This window comes from Pan troglodytes, chromosome 4, assembly GCF_028858775.2.
Source record: "Pan troglodytes isolate AG18354 chromosome 4, NHGRI_mPanTro3-v2.0_pri, whole genome shotgun sequence".
Lineage (NCBI taxonomy): Eukaryota > Metazoa > Chordata > Mammalia > Primates > Hominidae > Pan > Pan troglodytes.
The window spans coordinates 145,894,653-145,913,402 of NC_072402.2; the positions used below are offsets into that span (position 1 = coordinate 145,894,653).

Consider the following 18,750-nt stretch of genomic DNA (forward strand, 5'->3'; position numbering starts at 1 on the left):
TCCTTGAAGGTTAAATCTAGGGTAAAAATAAATGTGTTTTCTCCTAGGAAGAGGTGTATAGATTACAGATAGCACATTTTTGTTTCCTTGCTTGTGTTTGAGGCTTTTGAACTTTCTTGATTGTGGTATCAGCCTGTTCTTGCACTGCCACAAAAAACTACCTGAAACTGAGCAATACATAAAGAAAAGAAGTTAATTGGCTCACAGTTTCGCAGGCTGTACAGGAAGCATGGCTACTTTTCTAGAATTAGGAATGGAGGAACAGTTAAATGTGGTCCTTGGTCAGGCCCTGGAAACTGCAGTTTCCATTCTCTGGGGTCAGAAATGTTGCTACAAGCAAAGTCCATCCCGAGGGAGAATTTGCTCACTGACTTTTCCCTTTCTGTGTCTGGATTAAAATAGCTGTGGGACCCCAGTGAGATGGCAGATAATGATTTCTCTCCCTGTGAATGTCCTCAAAGAGTCTGGGATTCAACATCAGAAGATCCTTGGTATAGACAAGCATGCCTGAATCATCAGAAATCTTTGTCTTAATCCAAAGAGGTATTCTTTGCTTGATGAGCAAGTACAGATCCACTCCACTTATTGAGAAGTTCATGTTGTCTAGGGACCTCAATAACCCCATCTTTTTTTTGCATCCCCTCAAAAGATAAATTTAGGTGAAGCTTCAGGTAAGGAGTTGCTTTTTCATGACATGTAAAATGTTTTCCCACTAAAATAATACACTTATGCCCATAGAGTAACCTATGATTTACTTCTGAGTATTCAAAGATCTGTTACTGAGCTCTATACTTCTAATCAAGATAGTTATTCAAGGTTTAACTTTTTAAACATTTGTTTCTGAAGAAGAATGGAATAGGCTTTCCAAATACATAGTACTGAGGATACAATGGGCAGAGTAGAGATGGCTCTTCATTGTAAAAGTCATCTTAAATCCTGATTGTCTCTACTTTAGTGATTGTATTAGAGGGCAACAACCTGAGACAATATTTCAGAGCATCATTCCAAGGACACACCAGGAGGAAAAATGGCCAAATCTTTCCCAGTATTCTCACTTTTGTCCTTTATCTTGATACATTTGGTGTTATCTTCCGGTGAGTAATTTAGCTGGTCTTGGCCAGCAGTTGAAATTGATTTGTGGGCTTTTACATCATAATCTGAGAGAGAATGCTTTGAAATTGTTCTTTAACTGGGATGAATATATATATATATGTGTATATATATATAAATTATCCATTGACATGTGTTGCAGAGTGTATATATGTATATATATATTTATATATATACTCAGAGTATATGACAAAATAAAGGTCTCTGCCCATTGAATCAGTATTTTAGACTCTCTCTGTCTCTATATTTGTATATACACACATATACATATACATATATATACACACACACGTATATATATACTCTGAGCATACTCACAGTATATACATGTATACACATACTCAGAGTATATATATATATATATAGACACACACACACACACACATATATATATATATAGAGAGAGAGAGAGAGAGTCTAAAAGATTGATTCAATGGGCAGAGACCTTTGTTTTGCCATCTTTTGCATGCCGATTATGAGATTTAACTCATGAGGGCAAGGAGGCTTGGGTGACTCACTGAGGTAACATGTAAAAGTGACTAGCAATATAATATGCATATATGAGATCACATCTGGAAAATTTAGAGTGTTTGATTTGCTGTGTATTTGACTGGACCATTATCTTTTGTGCCCTCTTCTAGAGAAGAAATCATGTAGGGAGTCATAAAGAGGCCTAGCCTCAAGGGCTGCAGAGCTTGCTTTTTCACATACCTACCAAGAATTCCTGAGTATTACCCAGGTGTCTTTCATGCCTAAAAAAATATGATGATTGGGCCAAAAGATCACTTTAAAGTTACAGCATTGCTTGTTTCTTTCATACATAGATTACCAGCTCTAAGTCCTCTCAAGTCCAAGCTAATTAGGAAAATTATTTAGTCCACTGGACTGCCAGCCTTTATGAAACAGTGATGCGTCTATATAGTCCCCTGCTGATATCAATTAGGAGTAAAAGATTTATTTCACATTTAAAAAAATGAATGAATACATGTATAAACGAAATAATGTTTTCCATTGCTGAAAACTTCCTTGATAATAAATTAGAACTCTTTTATTCTGCCAACAGATTAAGCTATGATTTAACAGGAATTAAATTCTGCAACTATTTTCATGTATTCTCTAGTTTCAGGCCCTAGACACTGGTGGCCACCACGTGGAATTATTAAGGTAATGTTCCATTAAATTTCCCCCCAGGACTGACATTATAATATGAGGTCTTTTTTTTGGAATTGTTACTGTGGAAACTTAATGCCTCAAGGTCACCCGTAATAGTCTTCAAGGCCTATTTGTATGAGGGTGGTGGATACACTGCTGAAACAGTACCCCAGAGTAGAGATCCAAACTTGGAACCCAGACAACATTCACTCATACATACACCAGAGAACCCTCTTTAGTGCCTGAGAAATATTGAAGAGTATTGACAATTGCCAGGAGCATGACAGGTTCTTAAGAGCCTATGGACTTGGGCATAACATGGTCCTGGCTCTCAAGGAGCTCACAGTCTGATGGAAAGAATGACTTAAAAGAATGCTCCTAAATGTCTTGAGATGTACAGAGAATGCCTATGCAAGTTGTGAAGGCAGAAGGCAACTTCTGGATATGGATGGAAGAAAATGTGAAGAACAGTAGATACCTGAACAGAGCCTCAAACTATGTTTGCAACTTGGATGAGGGCAAAATGGAGACATCTTTTTCATTTTCGTCTACCTTAATGAGCACTGCATATAATGTGAGGTCAATCGATATTTGATAAGTGAGGGAAAAGATGAATGAGGGATTAAACTTTTCATTTTGATTCACATTTGCATCACTGTATTCCTTTCCTTTAGAAGTATTAGCACCTTAAGCTTTTGTCTAATTCATAAATTTTAAATTTTATTTCTTCTTTGTAAAAAAGTCTGTCATGAGTTGACTGTTGAGAAAGATATTTTGAGGGCAGCTCTACCTTCAAGAGACCCGGGGACCAGAATGTGAAGCTTGTCAGAGGCTACTGCCCCAGAAAAAGGATCTGCAGAATTTGTCCAGGATTTATACCCTGGTCTCATAAAGCTCAGTTCTGGAATTTTCTTCTGCAGAAATTTACCTGCAGGATAAGTCTGCCTCATGCCCATAAATCCATAAACAATAATAAATGAGCTCACTTTTACTTATTTTCTTTAAAAAATATTTATTAATCACCTATGCTGTGCCCTAAGATACACTATTGAGGAAAGCAGTTATATTCCTTTTCCTCATGAAGCTTGCAGATAACCAAAAAAGGAAGAAACCAACTATGATTTATGGTAAATTTTATAAATACAAGAAATAAAATGGTATGATAGAGAATATCTGTTGAGTGTAGAGATAACTACTATAAACAATGGGTTCAGGCAAGGTTTGTCTGTCATGGGGATATCTAAGGCGAGACTTGAAGGATAAAAAGACGCCACCCAGGTGAAGAGGGGGGAGAAAGACCTTACCTACCTGGGTCACTAATTGAAGCCCTGTGTGACTGGAGCACAGACAGGGAAGAAAAGTGGCAGATGCTACAGTGAGAGCAGCAGGTGGGATTCTCACCTGAAGAATGCATAACTTCCTCCAAAGAGAGAGAGAGAGAAGAAGCTATATTTATAGACAACAATATAAACTGTTCTTACTCTTGTCTTTGATAACTGTATATTCTTTCAGATTCAACTATTTTATATCTCATTTATTCATTTGGCAAATGTTTATATAGCAATGACTAATGCCAATATATGTGCTGGGCACATAATGACTAGCCTAATCAGACACAAATCTTTCCCTTCTGGGCTTATACTCCTTTGGGGGTGTGGGATTAGTTAAATAATTAAACAAATGCATTGTTACAAACTGATTAAAAGTATAAAAATAAATAACAGAGAGTTGTGACCGTATTTTAATAAATAGTTCTCAGAAAGTGGGTTATAACCTGAGCTCTAAAGTTAGAATGAGTTTAGGTTGAGAAAAAATATATTCGGTGGGGTGGTTATGACACGTCAGAAGACCTTGAGGTGAGGGAAAGATAAAGAATTTATAAAAAAGAAAAGCAAACTAACGAACTTACTAAAAGGGCAGAAAGCAAGGTAGTATCAGGTAAGGGTGGAAGATTTGGGAGGTTCCAGGTCACATAGGGACTTTTAGCCCATATTAAGAAATACTTTTTTATAATGTGCAATGAGGTTCAACGAAAGGACCTTAATCAAGGAAATAAAATGATTCAATAGAAGTTTAAAAGATGAAACTTCAGGAAATAAGGAATAAAGGAAATGGAGGGATTAGTTGGGTAACGATGGTGGCCTGGCCATGATGGTGGTGGTGAATAAAAAAAGAGGGAAGAGGAATTTCTAAGTTAAAACATGACCCCCTTCTTTCCAGATTCCTAGCCAAAACTTTCTCCTACTTTGTGCGTGAGGTATTTTATCTGTACCAATCTCATGACACTTATGGAGTCCCTGAGAACACTAGCCTCAAGCTTCATAATCCCAGAGTCACTACTTCAATTCATCACCAGCACCAGCATTGTCCAGAGGAGAACTTCCCCCTGAAAACAAACATCCCTGAGTCCGGGTCCCTGAGGAGACATGTCCCTTCCTTTGTTTTCGATTTTTTTCTACAGTGTCAGGGCATTAGTCTTAGTGATCTTGCACTTTACAACTTTGAAATAGGAAATGGCTTGAGGATTTAGAGAGTGAAAAAAAAGTGATAAATATTTGAAATCAAGGCATGTGGATTCTTCCATTATTGATCTTCAGTTTTCTTTGCTGAGCTGTCATAGAAAGTCTCTAAGAATCTTTCCAGATCTAATAATTGGGGCATAAAGAAGATTGAGAGAGAAGCCCCTGATAAATAATCTATTTATCTACTCTTCTTCTTTTTTTTAACCATAGCATAGTTGGCCATTGTTCTCCTTTATTGAGAAGGTCCTGACAACCAGGGCATCATATTGTCACCAAATGGGATATATATAGGTTCTAGTTCCATGGCTTTGTGGAGATGGGAAAGAGAGCTTTTGTGAGAGTGGAATATTGTCTTGACTATGCTTAGATTTTTTTTTTTTTTTTTAGGTGGGGTCTTACTGTGTTGCCTAGGCTGGAGTGGAATGGCACCATCATTGCTCACTGCAGTCAAGTGATCCTCCTGCCCCATCCTTCTGAGAAGCTGGGACTGCAGGCATGCACCACCATGCCTGGCTAATTAAAAAAAAAAAAAAATTGGAGAGACAGGGTATCGCTCTGTTGCCTAGGCTGATCTTGAACTCCTGGGCTCAAGCAATCCTCCCACCTCAGCCTCCCAAAATGTTGGAATGACAGGCATGAGCCACCACGCCTAGACTATGCTTAGATTTTTCCTAATAAAGTTCAAAGGTGACCTACCTGTCTAAGTGGGATTCTAACTGGATAAATCTTTTCAACTCAATTTCAGGTGAAATGTCCATATGAGAAAGTAAACTTGAGTTGGTACAATGGAACAGTCAACCCCTGCCCTGGCTTATATCAACCCATCTGCGGCACCAATTTTATAACCTATGATAATCCCTGCATGCTGTGTGTTGAGAGCTTGTGAGTACTCTTTGGGGAAAAGAGGGGAACTGTAAATATGGTTGTCCATAGCAATTACCAACTACCCTTCCTATCAAGTACATCAACCTTGAAGCCAGGAATTTGCTCCAGTTCACACAGATAATAATCAGCACCCACTCAGAAAAGCACATAGTAATTGAAAGTCCACCGGACTAGAAAGTAGACTCATTGTACCGAATGACATTCCTCAGGTCCATTCTGGTATCTGAGCCCTTATATTCCCATATGCCAATTGATTGACTTCCACTTGAGAAGCTCTCAAATATCCCTTCAGGCCCTGAATTATTTTTTTATTTTAAGAAAAATTGTAGTTTTGCTTTCTCTTAAATATCTTCACCCCCTTATGTGTTTGAAACTCTGAACTACAATGATGATGTAATTGCAAAGTTTGGATCTTCTAGCTGAGACAGTGTTTAGATTTTTGGATGTATGTGACATAAATCAGTGATTAGATACTGAAATCTTATAACACAATGCTTTCAGCTTTGATTCCTATATGAGTGAGTGCATTTCACAGAGAGAAAAATTTTCCCCATGGCATCAGATTGGAGCTCTTAGCCCAATCATTTTTTAAATTTTGTGCAAGGAGCAATGACAGGAATGTGCAAAGCTCAGGTCATCCCCACTAATAAGTAATTCAGCCAAAGTGTGAGAGTATTAACAGAATAGTTGAGGATTGACATGCCTCACACATCACAAACTCGGACCTGATTACACAGCTTAATTTCAAAAAGACTGTAGCGTGTCTCATAATATCTCCAGTGGCATCTTAGAATCAAGGAATGATAACTAGGTAAGAAATCCAATAATTTTGTCTTTTGTCATTAGTCAATTCCCTTTATACTCTGGATCTTAGTTTTTCCAAATATAAAACCAGGTTTTAGATAGATAATTTTAAAAGTATTTTTTTAGTTCTGACATTGTATTACTAAATGAAATGTTTATTCTGATACTTCCTTTAGGAAATCTCATGGAAGAATCAGGTTTTACCATGATGGAAAATGTTAGCTGAGTGGACTTGAATGTGGAAGATATCTTCTTTTTTTTTTTCCTCCATGTCTCCAATCTCCCTCTTGCACTTTTTACATCTCCTTGCATTTGTTCTTCATGACAAAGAGCTATCACTACTGAGCTTGTAGCAGATTGTTCAAAGTTCCTTCCATGGACCTCTCCCCTCACTGACTGATTGCCTTCCATAGTCTCCCTAATAAATACACTTTTATGAAAGTCTGATTTGACTTGGGTCTCAGATCTGTGTCTAAAAATCTCAGAAGTAGAAGAAATTCAGAATTTCAGTCATGGGTCAAAGGCAACTATTGGGATTAACCAGCTCTCTAATGCTAATAACACTGAATTAATCTATATCAAGCCTCCAGATTGTCTTCCGAAGAACATGACAGAAATTTCTTCCATATTCCTTTGGCATTAGAAAAAAAAGTAATGGAACTATAGGACATTGTACTCTGCTTGTAGGATTCCTGTTGCCTAACTTCTGCAAACTCATCATTAAACATCCTCCCTTTTGGATTCAGCCTCGAGACAGAGGTATTTACACATGTGCAGCTTTGATCAGCAGGGCCCCACATTCTCACCAGATCTATTTTGCCTAGAAGAACACCTACATTGTTGGTATCCATTAATGTTCCATTGGTCATTAGCCTTTTTCTTAAATTCTCTGGACACATTTTAACCCCTAAAACATATAGGGACACCTTTTTCTCTCTTATACTTCATATGTATTTTTTACTTTTATATGTACAGCAGACTAATAATATGCACTAATATGCTCTCTTCCTTTCAGAACTTTGCTTCCTACTGGCTTGGGAAAGAGCATCTATTCTGCCTCTTACTACCTTGCAAGGCTGTGGTCAGAGTGTGTACATGTTCTGTTACATCTTTGATCTTACCTCCCATGCTGATCACATGGTGAATACATGGCTCCAGTGAGAAGGAAACAATCACTTTTCATGTATCATCTTTAGAATTAATATCTCTGGGAAAAACTAGATATTCTCTAGCTTTATAGCATGCCAATTTCCATTGCTCCAAGTCCTGGGCTATGCAAGAACACCAAGAACTTCAGGGATCCTGGGAGGATTGTTTTTTAACATTATTGCTATATCTTTGTTGACAAATCTTTTCTTCTGCAATAATTAATTTGTCATTAATGTCATCAAGTGAATTCTTAAAAATCTTAAATAGGCACTATTAATAGCCTTGCATGACATCTGAGCTCTGTTATCTCTAATCCTCTCTAATGACTCTTTCTTTGCTTTGGGTAGTTTCTTCACACACGAGCACCAATTGTTAATCTTCTGATCCCTTTATCCAGCTCTCCTGTGCAGTAGTCCTGCAGACACCAGCCAGTTTAGTCTCTATTTCCTTTCAGCTCTGTATCCTCAACTCGTAATTGCTTCATTGAGATTCCTCTTTCCTATTCCTAGAATCTCTTACAATGCAAAAACCAAGGCCAACTACAGACTTTAATTTATTTATTTTCCATCTGTCAGGAATCTGTCCTTCAGTGCCTCGTGTCCTAGTGTCATGTTTACATATTTGTCTGACTATTTTTGTTGTTTCAGGTAGGAGAATATATCTTATCTGGTTTTCCTTGCATCATATTGTTTGAAAGTAGAAGTTGACTTTATCTTTTATCATGCCATTGTACTTACGTTTTATACTTCTTTTTCCTATGATACCTCCTAAAGCCCACTAGAATACGTTGTCATTATTCTACTTTTTGTAAGAATTCCAATGGACAAGATTTGTGCTCTATAATACTACAAATATTTTTAGTGGATAAGAAAGCACTGACTTAAACTGTCAATGGGTAACAGTAAAAAGATCAGTAAAAATAATTTTTTTTCTGTCATTTGAGAGTAGGCATTCCCAAAGATGTAAAGGAGATCAGCATGCATCTAAATGCAAGATGGCCTCCTTCCAGTGCAACCCCTAAGGATAATTTTCACAGGTCTCTTATGACTGCTAACATGAAAGGAACTTCCCCCTTCTGCGGTCCTAGCTCTGACAGTCACTGCCTGTGTTCTCATTCTTTCTCTCTCTCTCTCCCTCTGCCTTTGGCAGGTGATTTCAAATTCCTCCCTCTGATTCCCTGTATATTTTATCCTTTGGTTATTGATTAGCCCCAGGTTTTAGTTATTGCCATCTTCCACCCACCCTGCTTCCCCTGCATGACAAACCCACTCACATCTGTATTACTCTGTTGCCTATATACGTATAACTCACCCACATCATGAGACTGTGCCCATATTCTTAGCATCACACACTGGACATCTTTATATATATATATATATATATATATATATATATATATATATATACACACACACACACACACATATATATACACATATATATATATTCAATTTAATGACTTTGGACATGTGCATACAACCTTGAAACCATCGTCACAATCAAGGCAGTAGACATATCTGTCACCTCTAAAAATTTTCCTGTGACTCTTTGTTTTTGTTAATGCTGCTGTTGTTGTTGTTGTAAGGAAAATTAATGAGATCTACCCTCAATCAATTTTGAAGTACACAACACCGTATTGTTAACTATGGGCACTATGTTGTATAGTAGATCTTCAGAACTTATTCTTACATAATCAAAATTTTAAAACCATGAACAACAACTCCCCATTTCTCCCTCCCCCGAGTCCCTGGAAACTATTATTTTATTCTCTGCTTCTATGAATTTGACTATTTTATTTTATTTTTTTGTTTTACTTTAAGTTCTGGGATACACATGCAGAATGTGCAGGTTTGTTACATAGGCATACATGTGTCATGGTGGTTTGCTGCACTTATCAACCCATCATCTAGATTTTAAGACCTGCATGCATTAGGTGTTTGTCCTAATGCTCTCCCTCCTCTTGCCTCTCATCCCACAACCACCCCAATGTGTGTTGTTCCTCTCCCTGTGTCCATATGTTCTCATTGTTCAACTCCCACTTATGAGTGAGAACATGCGGTGCTTGACTTTCTGTTTCTGTGTTAGTTTGCTGAAGATGATGGCTTCCAGCTTCATCCACTTCCCTTCAAATGGCATGATCGAATTGACTTTTATGGCTGCATAGTATTCCATGGTGTATATGTACCACATTTTCTTTATCCAGTCTATCACTGATGGGCATTTGGGTTGGTTCCATGACTTTGCTATTGTAAATAGTGCTGCAGTAAACATACATGTGCATGTGTCTTTATAGTGGAATGATTTATAGTCCTTTGGGTGTATACCCAGTAATGGGATTGCTGGGTCAAAGGGTATTTCTGGTTCTAGATCCTTGAGGAATCACCATACCATCTTTCACAATGGTTGAACTAATTTACATTCCCACCAACAGTGTAAGAGTTTCTATTTCTCCACCGCTTCACCAGCATCTATTGTTTCCTGACTTTTTAATAATCACCATTCTGACTGGCATGAGATGGTGTTTCCTTGTGGTTTAGAATTGCATTTCTCTAATGATCAGTGCTTATGAGCATTTTTTATGTTTGTTGGCCTCATAAATATCTTCTTTGCGAAGCGGACACTGGACATCTTAATTTCACTGGCTCTTGTGGAATCCTGAAAGTCAATCTATCTAATATGGATCCTATGCTTTTCTAAATTTGCTTTACACATGTTTTGATGTAATGAAAATTAATGCTATCACTCTCTCTAAGCCCTTTTTCACTCAAACTCAATTTTAATATACTATAAATATATATTCCTTATATCAGCTTACATATTGATCAAACTCATGAACATTTATTTAATTCAAGTCATCTTGTTTTAATGTTATTTTACTATTCATCTTAACTGTTATCTCAGGTTCCATTCTATTCTTCTGACCATAATTTTCCATTTAAATATTATCTGTTAAAAATCACTATCCTTGGTTAGTTATAATAGAAATAAACATCTTAGTATGACATACAAGACACTTTATTTCATCTGCGAAAGACACTCTCGAAGCCCAAGTTGAACTATAATGAACTCTTGTAGGACTTGTAGCAAACCCTATTTGCCCATAAGGTGGCAGTAAAGCATTGCTCTTTAGACCAACAACTTTGACAATACTTTTGGCCAACTTGTCATATAACAATATGATTTTGGGGAAATTGCTAGATCTCTATGAGCTGCAGATTTCTTACCATCTAACATGGTAATATCCTTCTCCACAGGAAGATGAAAGCTCCTAACATACTCAGCCTTGACGTTTATTCAGGTGTCACATTGGATGAGAGTATTGGGAAATGTTTCTAACTAATGGAATATTTGTAACTAACGAATGGACTAAATATTACTCTTCTAATCCTATGGAGATTTTTTTCTCTCTGATTAGCTTATTTTTACCCTGAGAAAGTTAATTCATAGAGACAGACTTGTGTAAACTGTTTTCCATGTATTTTCCAAGCAAAAATTTGGAATAAGTTAGATATGGGCCTATGTAGGCTTCCAGAAAGTCATTGTTATTTAAAATAACAATGAAAACAAGAAGACAAATCTAAGCCACAGTTAATTTTCTTTAATATAAAATTTATTGATTTATTTTTATTATTATTTTCAACAAATCATAATTGTGTACGCTTACGGGGTGTAATGTGATGTTTTGTTATATGTATACAAAGTGGAATGATTAAATCCATCTAATTCACATATCCATCACTACACTTATTTTTTGTGGTGTGACATTGCAAATTTACCTTCTTAGCTATTTTTAAATAGACAACATGTTTTTATTAACTACAGTCATCCTTCTGTGCCGTAGATTTTATAAGCCTATTATTTTGTGGAACTGAAACTTCGTACAATTTGATAAACACCTCCTCATTCCTTCCTCCCCACCCCCACTTCTAGCTTCTGGTAACCAGCATACTACTCTCTACTTCTACTTCTATGAACTTGATCTCTTTTAACATTCTGCATTTAAGCGTGAGTATGTGGTGAAAGTGGGCATCTCTGTCCTATTCCATATCTCAGAGGAGAAGCTTTCGGCTTTTCACCATTAAGTATGATGTTAGCTGTGGGCTTGGCATATATGCCATAACTGTGTTTAGGTACATTTCTTCTACGCATAACTGTATTTAGGTACAGATTTTTTCTGTGCCTGGCTTATTTCACTTTACATAATGTTCTCCAATTCTGTACATACTGCTGCAAATGACAGAGTTTCTTTCTTTTTAAAAGATGAATAGTATTCCATTGTATATCACACTTGGAAATATATCACATTTTCTTCATCCATTCATTTGTTGATGGACATATAGATTGTTTACATATTTTTTCTATTGCAGACAATGCTGTAATGAATACAGCATGCAGATACCTCTTCCACGTGTTGACTTAAATTCCTTTGGGTATATACCCAGAGTGGGATTGCTGGATCATAGAGTAGTTCCATTTTTAGTTTTTTGAGGAACCTCCATCCTGTTTTCCATAATGACTGTACTAATTTACATTCCCAATAAGAGTGTACAAATGTTCTGTTTTCTTCACCTCCTTGCCAGCACTTCTTATCTTTCATTATTATAATAGCCATTCTAACAGGTGTGAAGTCATATCTTATTCTGGTTTTAATTTGCATTTCCCTAATTATTAGCGATGTAGAGCATTTAAAAATAAACGTGTTTGCAATCTGTATGCCTTCTTTTGAGAAATCTCTGTTCAGGTCCTTTGCCAATTTTTAATTAGATTATTTGTTTTCTTGCTATTTAGTTGCTTGAATTGCTTATGTATTTTGGAATACTAACCCTTTGTTAGATGCATGGTTTGTGAATATTTTTTCCCCACTCTGTGGGTTGTCTCTTTACTCTATTTTTTCCTTGGCTGTGCAGAAACTTTCAGATTTGATGCAATCTCGTTTGTATTAATACTTTTGCTTTTGTTGCCTTTGTTTAGAGTTCAGATAAAAAAAATCATTGCTCATACCAATGTTATAAAGCTCTTCCCCTGTTTCCTTCTAGTTTTATGGTTTCAAGACTTACATATAAATCTTTAATTCATTTTGAGTTCATTTTTATATATAGTATGAGATAAGAAACCAATTTTATTTTTCATCAGGCAAATATTCCATTTTCCCAGCACCATTTATTGAAGAGACTCTCCTTTTCCTTTCTCCATTGTATGTTTTTAAATTTTATTTCAAAAATCAATTAGATAAAAATGTGTGGGTTTATTTTTGATCTGTCTATTCTGTTCCATTGGTTGATGTATCTGTTTTTATGCCAGTTCCATGCTGTCTTTATAGCATGGTGCTGGCATAAAATAGCTTTATAATATATCTTGAAGTCAGGTAGTATGATGCCTCCAGCTTCATTCTTTTTGTTCAGTATACTTTGGCTTTTCACGGTCTTTTGTGGCTCCATACGAGTGTAAGAGTTGTTTTCTCTGTTTCTATATAAAAAGACTGGAATTTTTATATTGAATGTTTAGATCATTCTGGGTTGTATAAACATTTTCACAATATTAATTCTTCCAATCCATGAACACAGGTATTTCTCTATTTATTTTTTCTTCAATTTGTTTCATCACTGTTTTATAGTTTTTTGTATATAAATCTTTCACCTCCTTGATTAAATTTACACCTAAGTGTTTTCTTTTTTGGTTGCTATTGTGGATGGGATTTAAAAAATTTTTTGGGTAGTTCATTATTAGTTTATAAATACTAATTTTTGTATGTTGATTTTGTATGCTGCCACTCTACTAAATTTGTTTATCTTTTCTAGTAGTTTTCTTTGTGGCATCTTTAGGGTTTTCTATATATGAGATCATACTGTCCACACACAGAGACAATTTCAGTTTTTCATTTCCAAAATTTTTCATTTAATTTCAACAAATAAAACGATTTTTGTTCTATGATAACTTTGTTTTCATTTTATGTGTGTATGTGTGTATTATGTGTAAACATTTGTGTGTGTGTGTGGCAATAATAGCTAAAATCTACTAATTTAGCATGAATCCCAATGTAGTAATGGGTAATTTTATTACCCGTAGTTCTCATGTTGTATATTAGATCTCTAGACTTATTTATCCTACATATGGGCTATTTTTAAAAATATTTTGACCTACATCTCTGTATTTTCATACCCTTCCACACCAAACTTACCCCTGATAAACACTGTTTTGTTCTCTATTTCTGTGTATTTGAATTATTTTGAGTTTCACATATAAATGAGATCATGCGATACTTTTATTTTTGGGTCTGGCTTATTTCACTTAGCATAATGTCCTCCAGACTCATTCATTTTGTGGCAAATGGCAAGACTTCATTTGTTTTAAGGGCTGAATAATATTCTATACATTCATACGTGTGCCACAGTGATTTTAATCCAGTCATCCATCAATGAACACTTAGGTTCTTCACATATCTTGGCTATTGTGAATAAGGTTGCAATGAACATGAAAGTGCAGATATCTTTACAAGGTCATGATTTCTTCCTTTTTGGGTATATACTCAGAAGAGGGACTGCTGGGTTATATGGTAGTTCTATTTTTAATTTCTTTTGGAACTCTTGTACAGTTTTCCACAATGGCCTATTAATCTACAGTCCCATCAACAATGTTTCAGGGCTCCCTTTTCTCCATACCCTTGCCAAAACTTGTTACTTCTTGTATTTTTGACTATATATATAGATATATGCACAAATACATATATATATACACACACACACACACACACACACATATATATTTGAGATGGGATCTCACTCTGTTACCCAGGCTCCCAGGCTGAAGTGCAGTGCAGTGACACAATCATGGCTCATTGCAGCCTCCACCTCCTTGGGCTCAGGTGATCCTCCTACCTCAGCCTCCCAGGTAGTAGGGACTACAGGTGTGTGCTACCACAGCCTGCTAATTTTTGTATATTTTGTAGAGACGTGATCTCACCATGTTGCCCAGGCTGGCTAGAACCCCTGGGCTCAAGCGATCTGCCCGCCTCAGCCTCCAAAACTGTTAAGATTATAGGCAGGAGCCAATGCACATGGCCCCTTTATATATTTTGGATATTAATTTTTTATCAGATATATGGTTTACAAATACTTTCTCTGAATACGTAGGTTCTTATTCATTTTGTTTATTGTTTCCTTTGCTGTGAAGAAGCTTTTTAGTTTGAAGTAGCCCAATTTGTATCAATTTTTTCTTTTTCCTTTTGGTATGATATCCAAAAAATCATTGCCAAGGTCAACGTTAAAGAGCTTTTCCTCTATGTTTTCTTCTAAGAGCTTTGGGGTTTCAGGCCTTATACTTGGAAGGTATTACAATAGATCCCTCAAAAATAGAATGGATAATAAGGGACAATAGGGAAAATAATTTCTTAGAAAATACAGCTTACAAAGATTGAGTCAGAAAAAGTAGAAAGTCTGAAAAATTCAATAACAAATAAGGAGACTGAAGTGGCAATTAAAACCTCCCAATGAAGAAAAGCTCAGGACAAGATGGCTTTGTAGCTAAATTTTACCAAATATTAAAGCAGAATTAATACCAATCTTTCTTAAATTTTTCCTAAAATAGAACTAAGGAAATACTCCCAAACTCATTATATGAGTCCTTGTATCACCAGCTCGATATACTAAAGTAAAAGATACCACAATAAAAAAAATGACAAGCGATTCTCTGACGAACATTGATTCAAAAATTCTCAATAAAATATTGTCAAAAGGGATTCAACAACATGGCGTGGTGGCTCATGCCTGTAATCCCAGCACTTTGGGAGGCCGAGGCTGGCGGATCACGAGGTCAAGAGATCGAGACCAATGTGGCCAACATGGTGAAACGCCGTCTCTACTAAAACTACGAAAAGTAGCAGGGCGCAGTGGAAGGCGCCTGTAATCCCAGCTACTTGGGAGGCTGAGGCAGGAGAATCCCTTGAACCCAGGAGGCGGAGGTTGCAGTGAACCGAGATCGTGCCACTGCACTCCACCTGGCGACAGAGAGAGACTCCGTCTCAAAAAAAAAAAAAAAAAGTACATTATGACCAAGTGGGATTTATCCTTGGCAAGCAAGCCTAGGATACACAAGCCTACCATACACAAATCAATCACTGTAACACGTCACATTAACAGAATAGAAGATAAAAACTTCTTTACCATCTCAATTGATGCAGCAAAAGCATTTCACAAAGTTGAACATTATTTATTGATTCAAAGCTCTCTATAGTTTAGGTATAGAAGGAAAGTTCCTCCACATACTAAAAACCATCTTTGAGAAAACCACAGCTACCGTTATAGTCAATGGGGAATAACTAAGCTTTTCCTCTAGGATCCAGTACCAGGCAAGGATGCCCACTCTCGTCACTTTGGTTCAAACATATTACAGTACTGGAAATACTACAAAGAGTAATCAGACTAGAACAAAAAAGAAAAAGGCATACAAATCAAAAAATAAAAAAGTAAAGTTATTTCTAATGGCAAATGACAAGATTCTAAATGTAGAAAACCCCAAATACTCCACAAAAAAGCAGTTAGAACGAATCAATGAATTTAGTAAAATTACTAGATACAAAATTGACATACAAAAATTAATTGCATATCTGTACACAAATCATAACCTATATGAAAAATAAATGAAGAGAACAATCCCATTCTCAAAAGCATAAAAAATACTTAGCAAGAAATTTAAGCAAAAATGTGAAAGATTATACACTGTAAACTACAAAACATTGATGAAAAAAAGTGAAGACACAAATAAATAAAAAGATACCCCTTGCTCATGGATTAGAAGAATATTGTTAAAATGTTTGTAATACCCAAAACAATATACAGAATTAACACAATTTCTATAAAAATTCCAATGAAATTCTTCACAGAAATAGAAAAAAAAATCCTAAAATTTGTCTGGAACCACGAAAGTCATCGAATTGTCAAAGTAATTCTGAGAAAGAAAAATAAAGAGGTGTAACACTTTCTTATTTAAAGTTATCTTAAAAGGCTATAGTGATCAAAAGAGTGTGTAGAACAGGCTTAAAAACAGAAATATTTCAATGGAGCCGAATAGGAAGCTGAGAATCAAAAGGTCATGAGAGGGAAAGGATAATCTCTTTAGTAGATAGGGCTGGAAAAACTGGATTTCCTCATGAAAAGAATAAGGTTGAACCCTTATCTTAGACCATACACAAAAATCAAACAAAAATGGGTATATTCAAGATTTTCCACATTTTGTGATCTAATAGACATCCATACTATATTTGTGTAAGACCTTTGAAATCAGGCTTCTGCAAACAATGATTTATGATTTCTTCTTACTTAAAAATATTTCTGGTTCAGTGTACCTTATATGAAATATTTGGGATGAGAAGTGTTTGGGAATTTGGGTTTAGTTTTTTGGATTTGGGAATATTTTCAGAAAACCCAGTGGTTGAGCATTCTTAATCCAAAAATCTGTGATCTGAAATGCTCCAATGAGCATTTTCTTTTGAGCTCCATGTTGGGGCTCAAAAAGCTCCAGATTTTAGATCATTTTGCATTTCAGATTTTTCATATTATGCATGCTCAACCTGTACTAAAGAAGATTATGCCATTTTAATGACTGGATAATATAGACATATAAACCTAATATAACTCTGAGGTGAAGTATATCCCTTCCAATGTCACATTCATTAAGTAAAGAGACATGGAAGAGATGCAGATTCAGTAGAGATCATAAGAAATTTAGTTTTGGATATAATGAATTTTAGGAAAAACTGGGACCATCAAACGAAAAATGTATATACCTTAGAATAATGAAATGACCCTTCTTAACTCTTCCTTTTGAGGAAATTCCTGTATGACTACAAGTAATAATAAAAGAATATGTGTGTTGTAGTGGTGGTGGTGGGGGCCTTGCTCAGTTTCTTCAGTTGGCTGAACATTTTCTGGCAATGAGAAAGGGACACATAAGACTACTAAGAAAATATAAATATGTCAAAGGTATACTTTTTTGCATAATAATAACTTAGCTTCTATGATTACTCAATCTCCTCCTTCGTCAGTGTTCCAAGGGAAACTATGACTTGTTAGCATTATGACTAAGTGTTAGGAGAGGAAATGCCCATATTGCAAAGTTGCATCCTAAGCAGTCAAGCAGAAGTTTGTGGCTTTCTTTCTGTGAAACTGACTCTTACAGAATGGCCCTTGACTAAGGGGAGAAGTCATTATACTCTTTCCCGGGACTCTCTACTTCTCCTACCTAAGACATTTATAATTATATGGTTAAGTGACTACTTCTTTTGTCTTCAATATAAGAATGTAAATTCTAGGCGAGCTGATATTGTGTCAGTTGGGTGCTTTTGGACTGATTCTAGGAAGTAGTACTGTCTAATATCTATATTAGCTATAGGTATATTATCTATATCTAATATCATGAGCCAGATATTGCACAATAAGAAGAATCAGCATTCTGATCCAGTTCTTCAGCTCACTTTCTGTACAGCTTTGGAGAATTCATTTAATCTTGCTAAGCATTGGTTTACTCGTGGGTAAAATCAGCTTGTACCTAATAAGCACCTCACAGAATTGTGATATTCAAAATGAGATAGCACGGTAAATGCACTTTTTAAAGTGACATGCTCATGTAAAGAAGTTGAGGAATAGCTTATTTTATAGAGAAAAAGATTTTAAAAATCAGTTTTTCTACTTTGCTTACTTTTCCTCAAGTACTCTTGTGTTCTGCAATATGATCTGAGGTTTGAGTTACAACTCTTGTCTGAGATATTAAAGCTCAAATCTTTAGCCTGTGACAAGTAGAGCACTAAATCTGCTTTTTAAAAACTTTAATAGTAAAATGGCATAATTCAAACAGCAATCATTACAATAAACTTCGTACTATAATGTCTTCTTGTACAAGAAGATGAAAAGGTATTAAAAAACCACATTACAAAAACCAATTTAAAAATTAAAAAAACATACAAAATATGTGAAAAATATAACAATTAAATGAAAAAAGTGAAAGTTGTCAATATTAATAGGAAGTAAAGCTGAATACAAGCCAAAGAATATTAAATTTATTTCCTTTAGCATCCTCATTCTCAGATAAGCAAGCTTCCTTTGTGACTGAGAATATAGAAGCAATTCCAAAAGAT

The 18,750-nt window shown here is 35.7% G+C and overlaps 1 protein-coding gene across 1 annotated transcript; it reads left to right on the plus strand.

Moving 5' to 3' along the window:
* The first annotated feature begins 990 nt into the window (after window positions 1–990).
* On the plus strand, window positions 991–5,670 carry SPINK14 (serine peptidase inhibitor Kazal type 14 (putative)). The gene is made up of 3 exons (XM_024356771.2): window positions 991–1,094; window positions 2,231–2,274; window positions 5,530–5,670. Exons 1-3 carry the CDS (start codon window positions 1,028–1,030, stop codon window positions 5,668–5,670), a joined length of 252 nt encoding a protein of 83 aa, XP_024212539.1. The 5' UTR covers window positions 991–1,027.
* Window positions 5,671–18,750: the final 13,080 nt, after the last annotated feature.

Coding starts and splice junctions, on each gene's coding strand:
- SPINK14 (XM_024356771.2), top strand. CDS start 1,028: ATGGCCAAATCTTTCCCAGTATTCTCACTTTTGTCCTTTATCTTGATA. Junction 1,095..2,230: donor ACATTTGGTGTTATCTTCCG/GTGAGTAATTTA, acceptor TGTATTCTCTAG/TTTCAGGCCCTAGACACTGG. Junction 2,275..5,529: donor CACCACGTGGAATTATTAAG/GTAATGTTCCAT, acceptor ACTCAATTTCAG/GTGAAATGTCCATATGAGAA.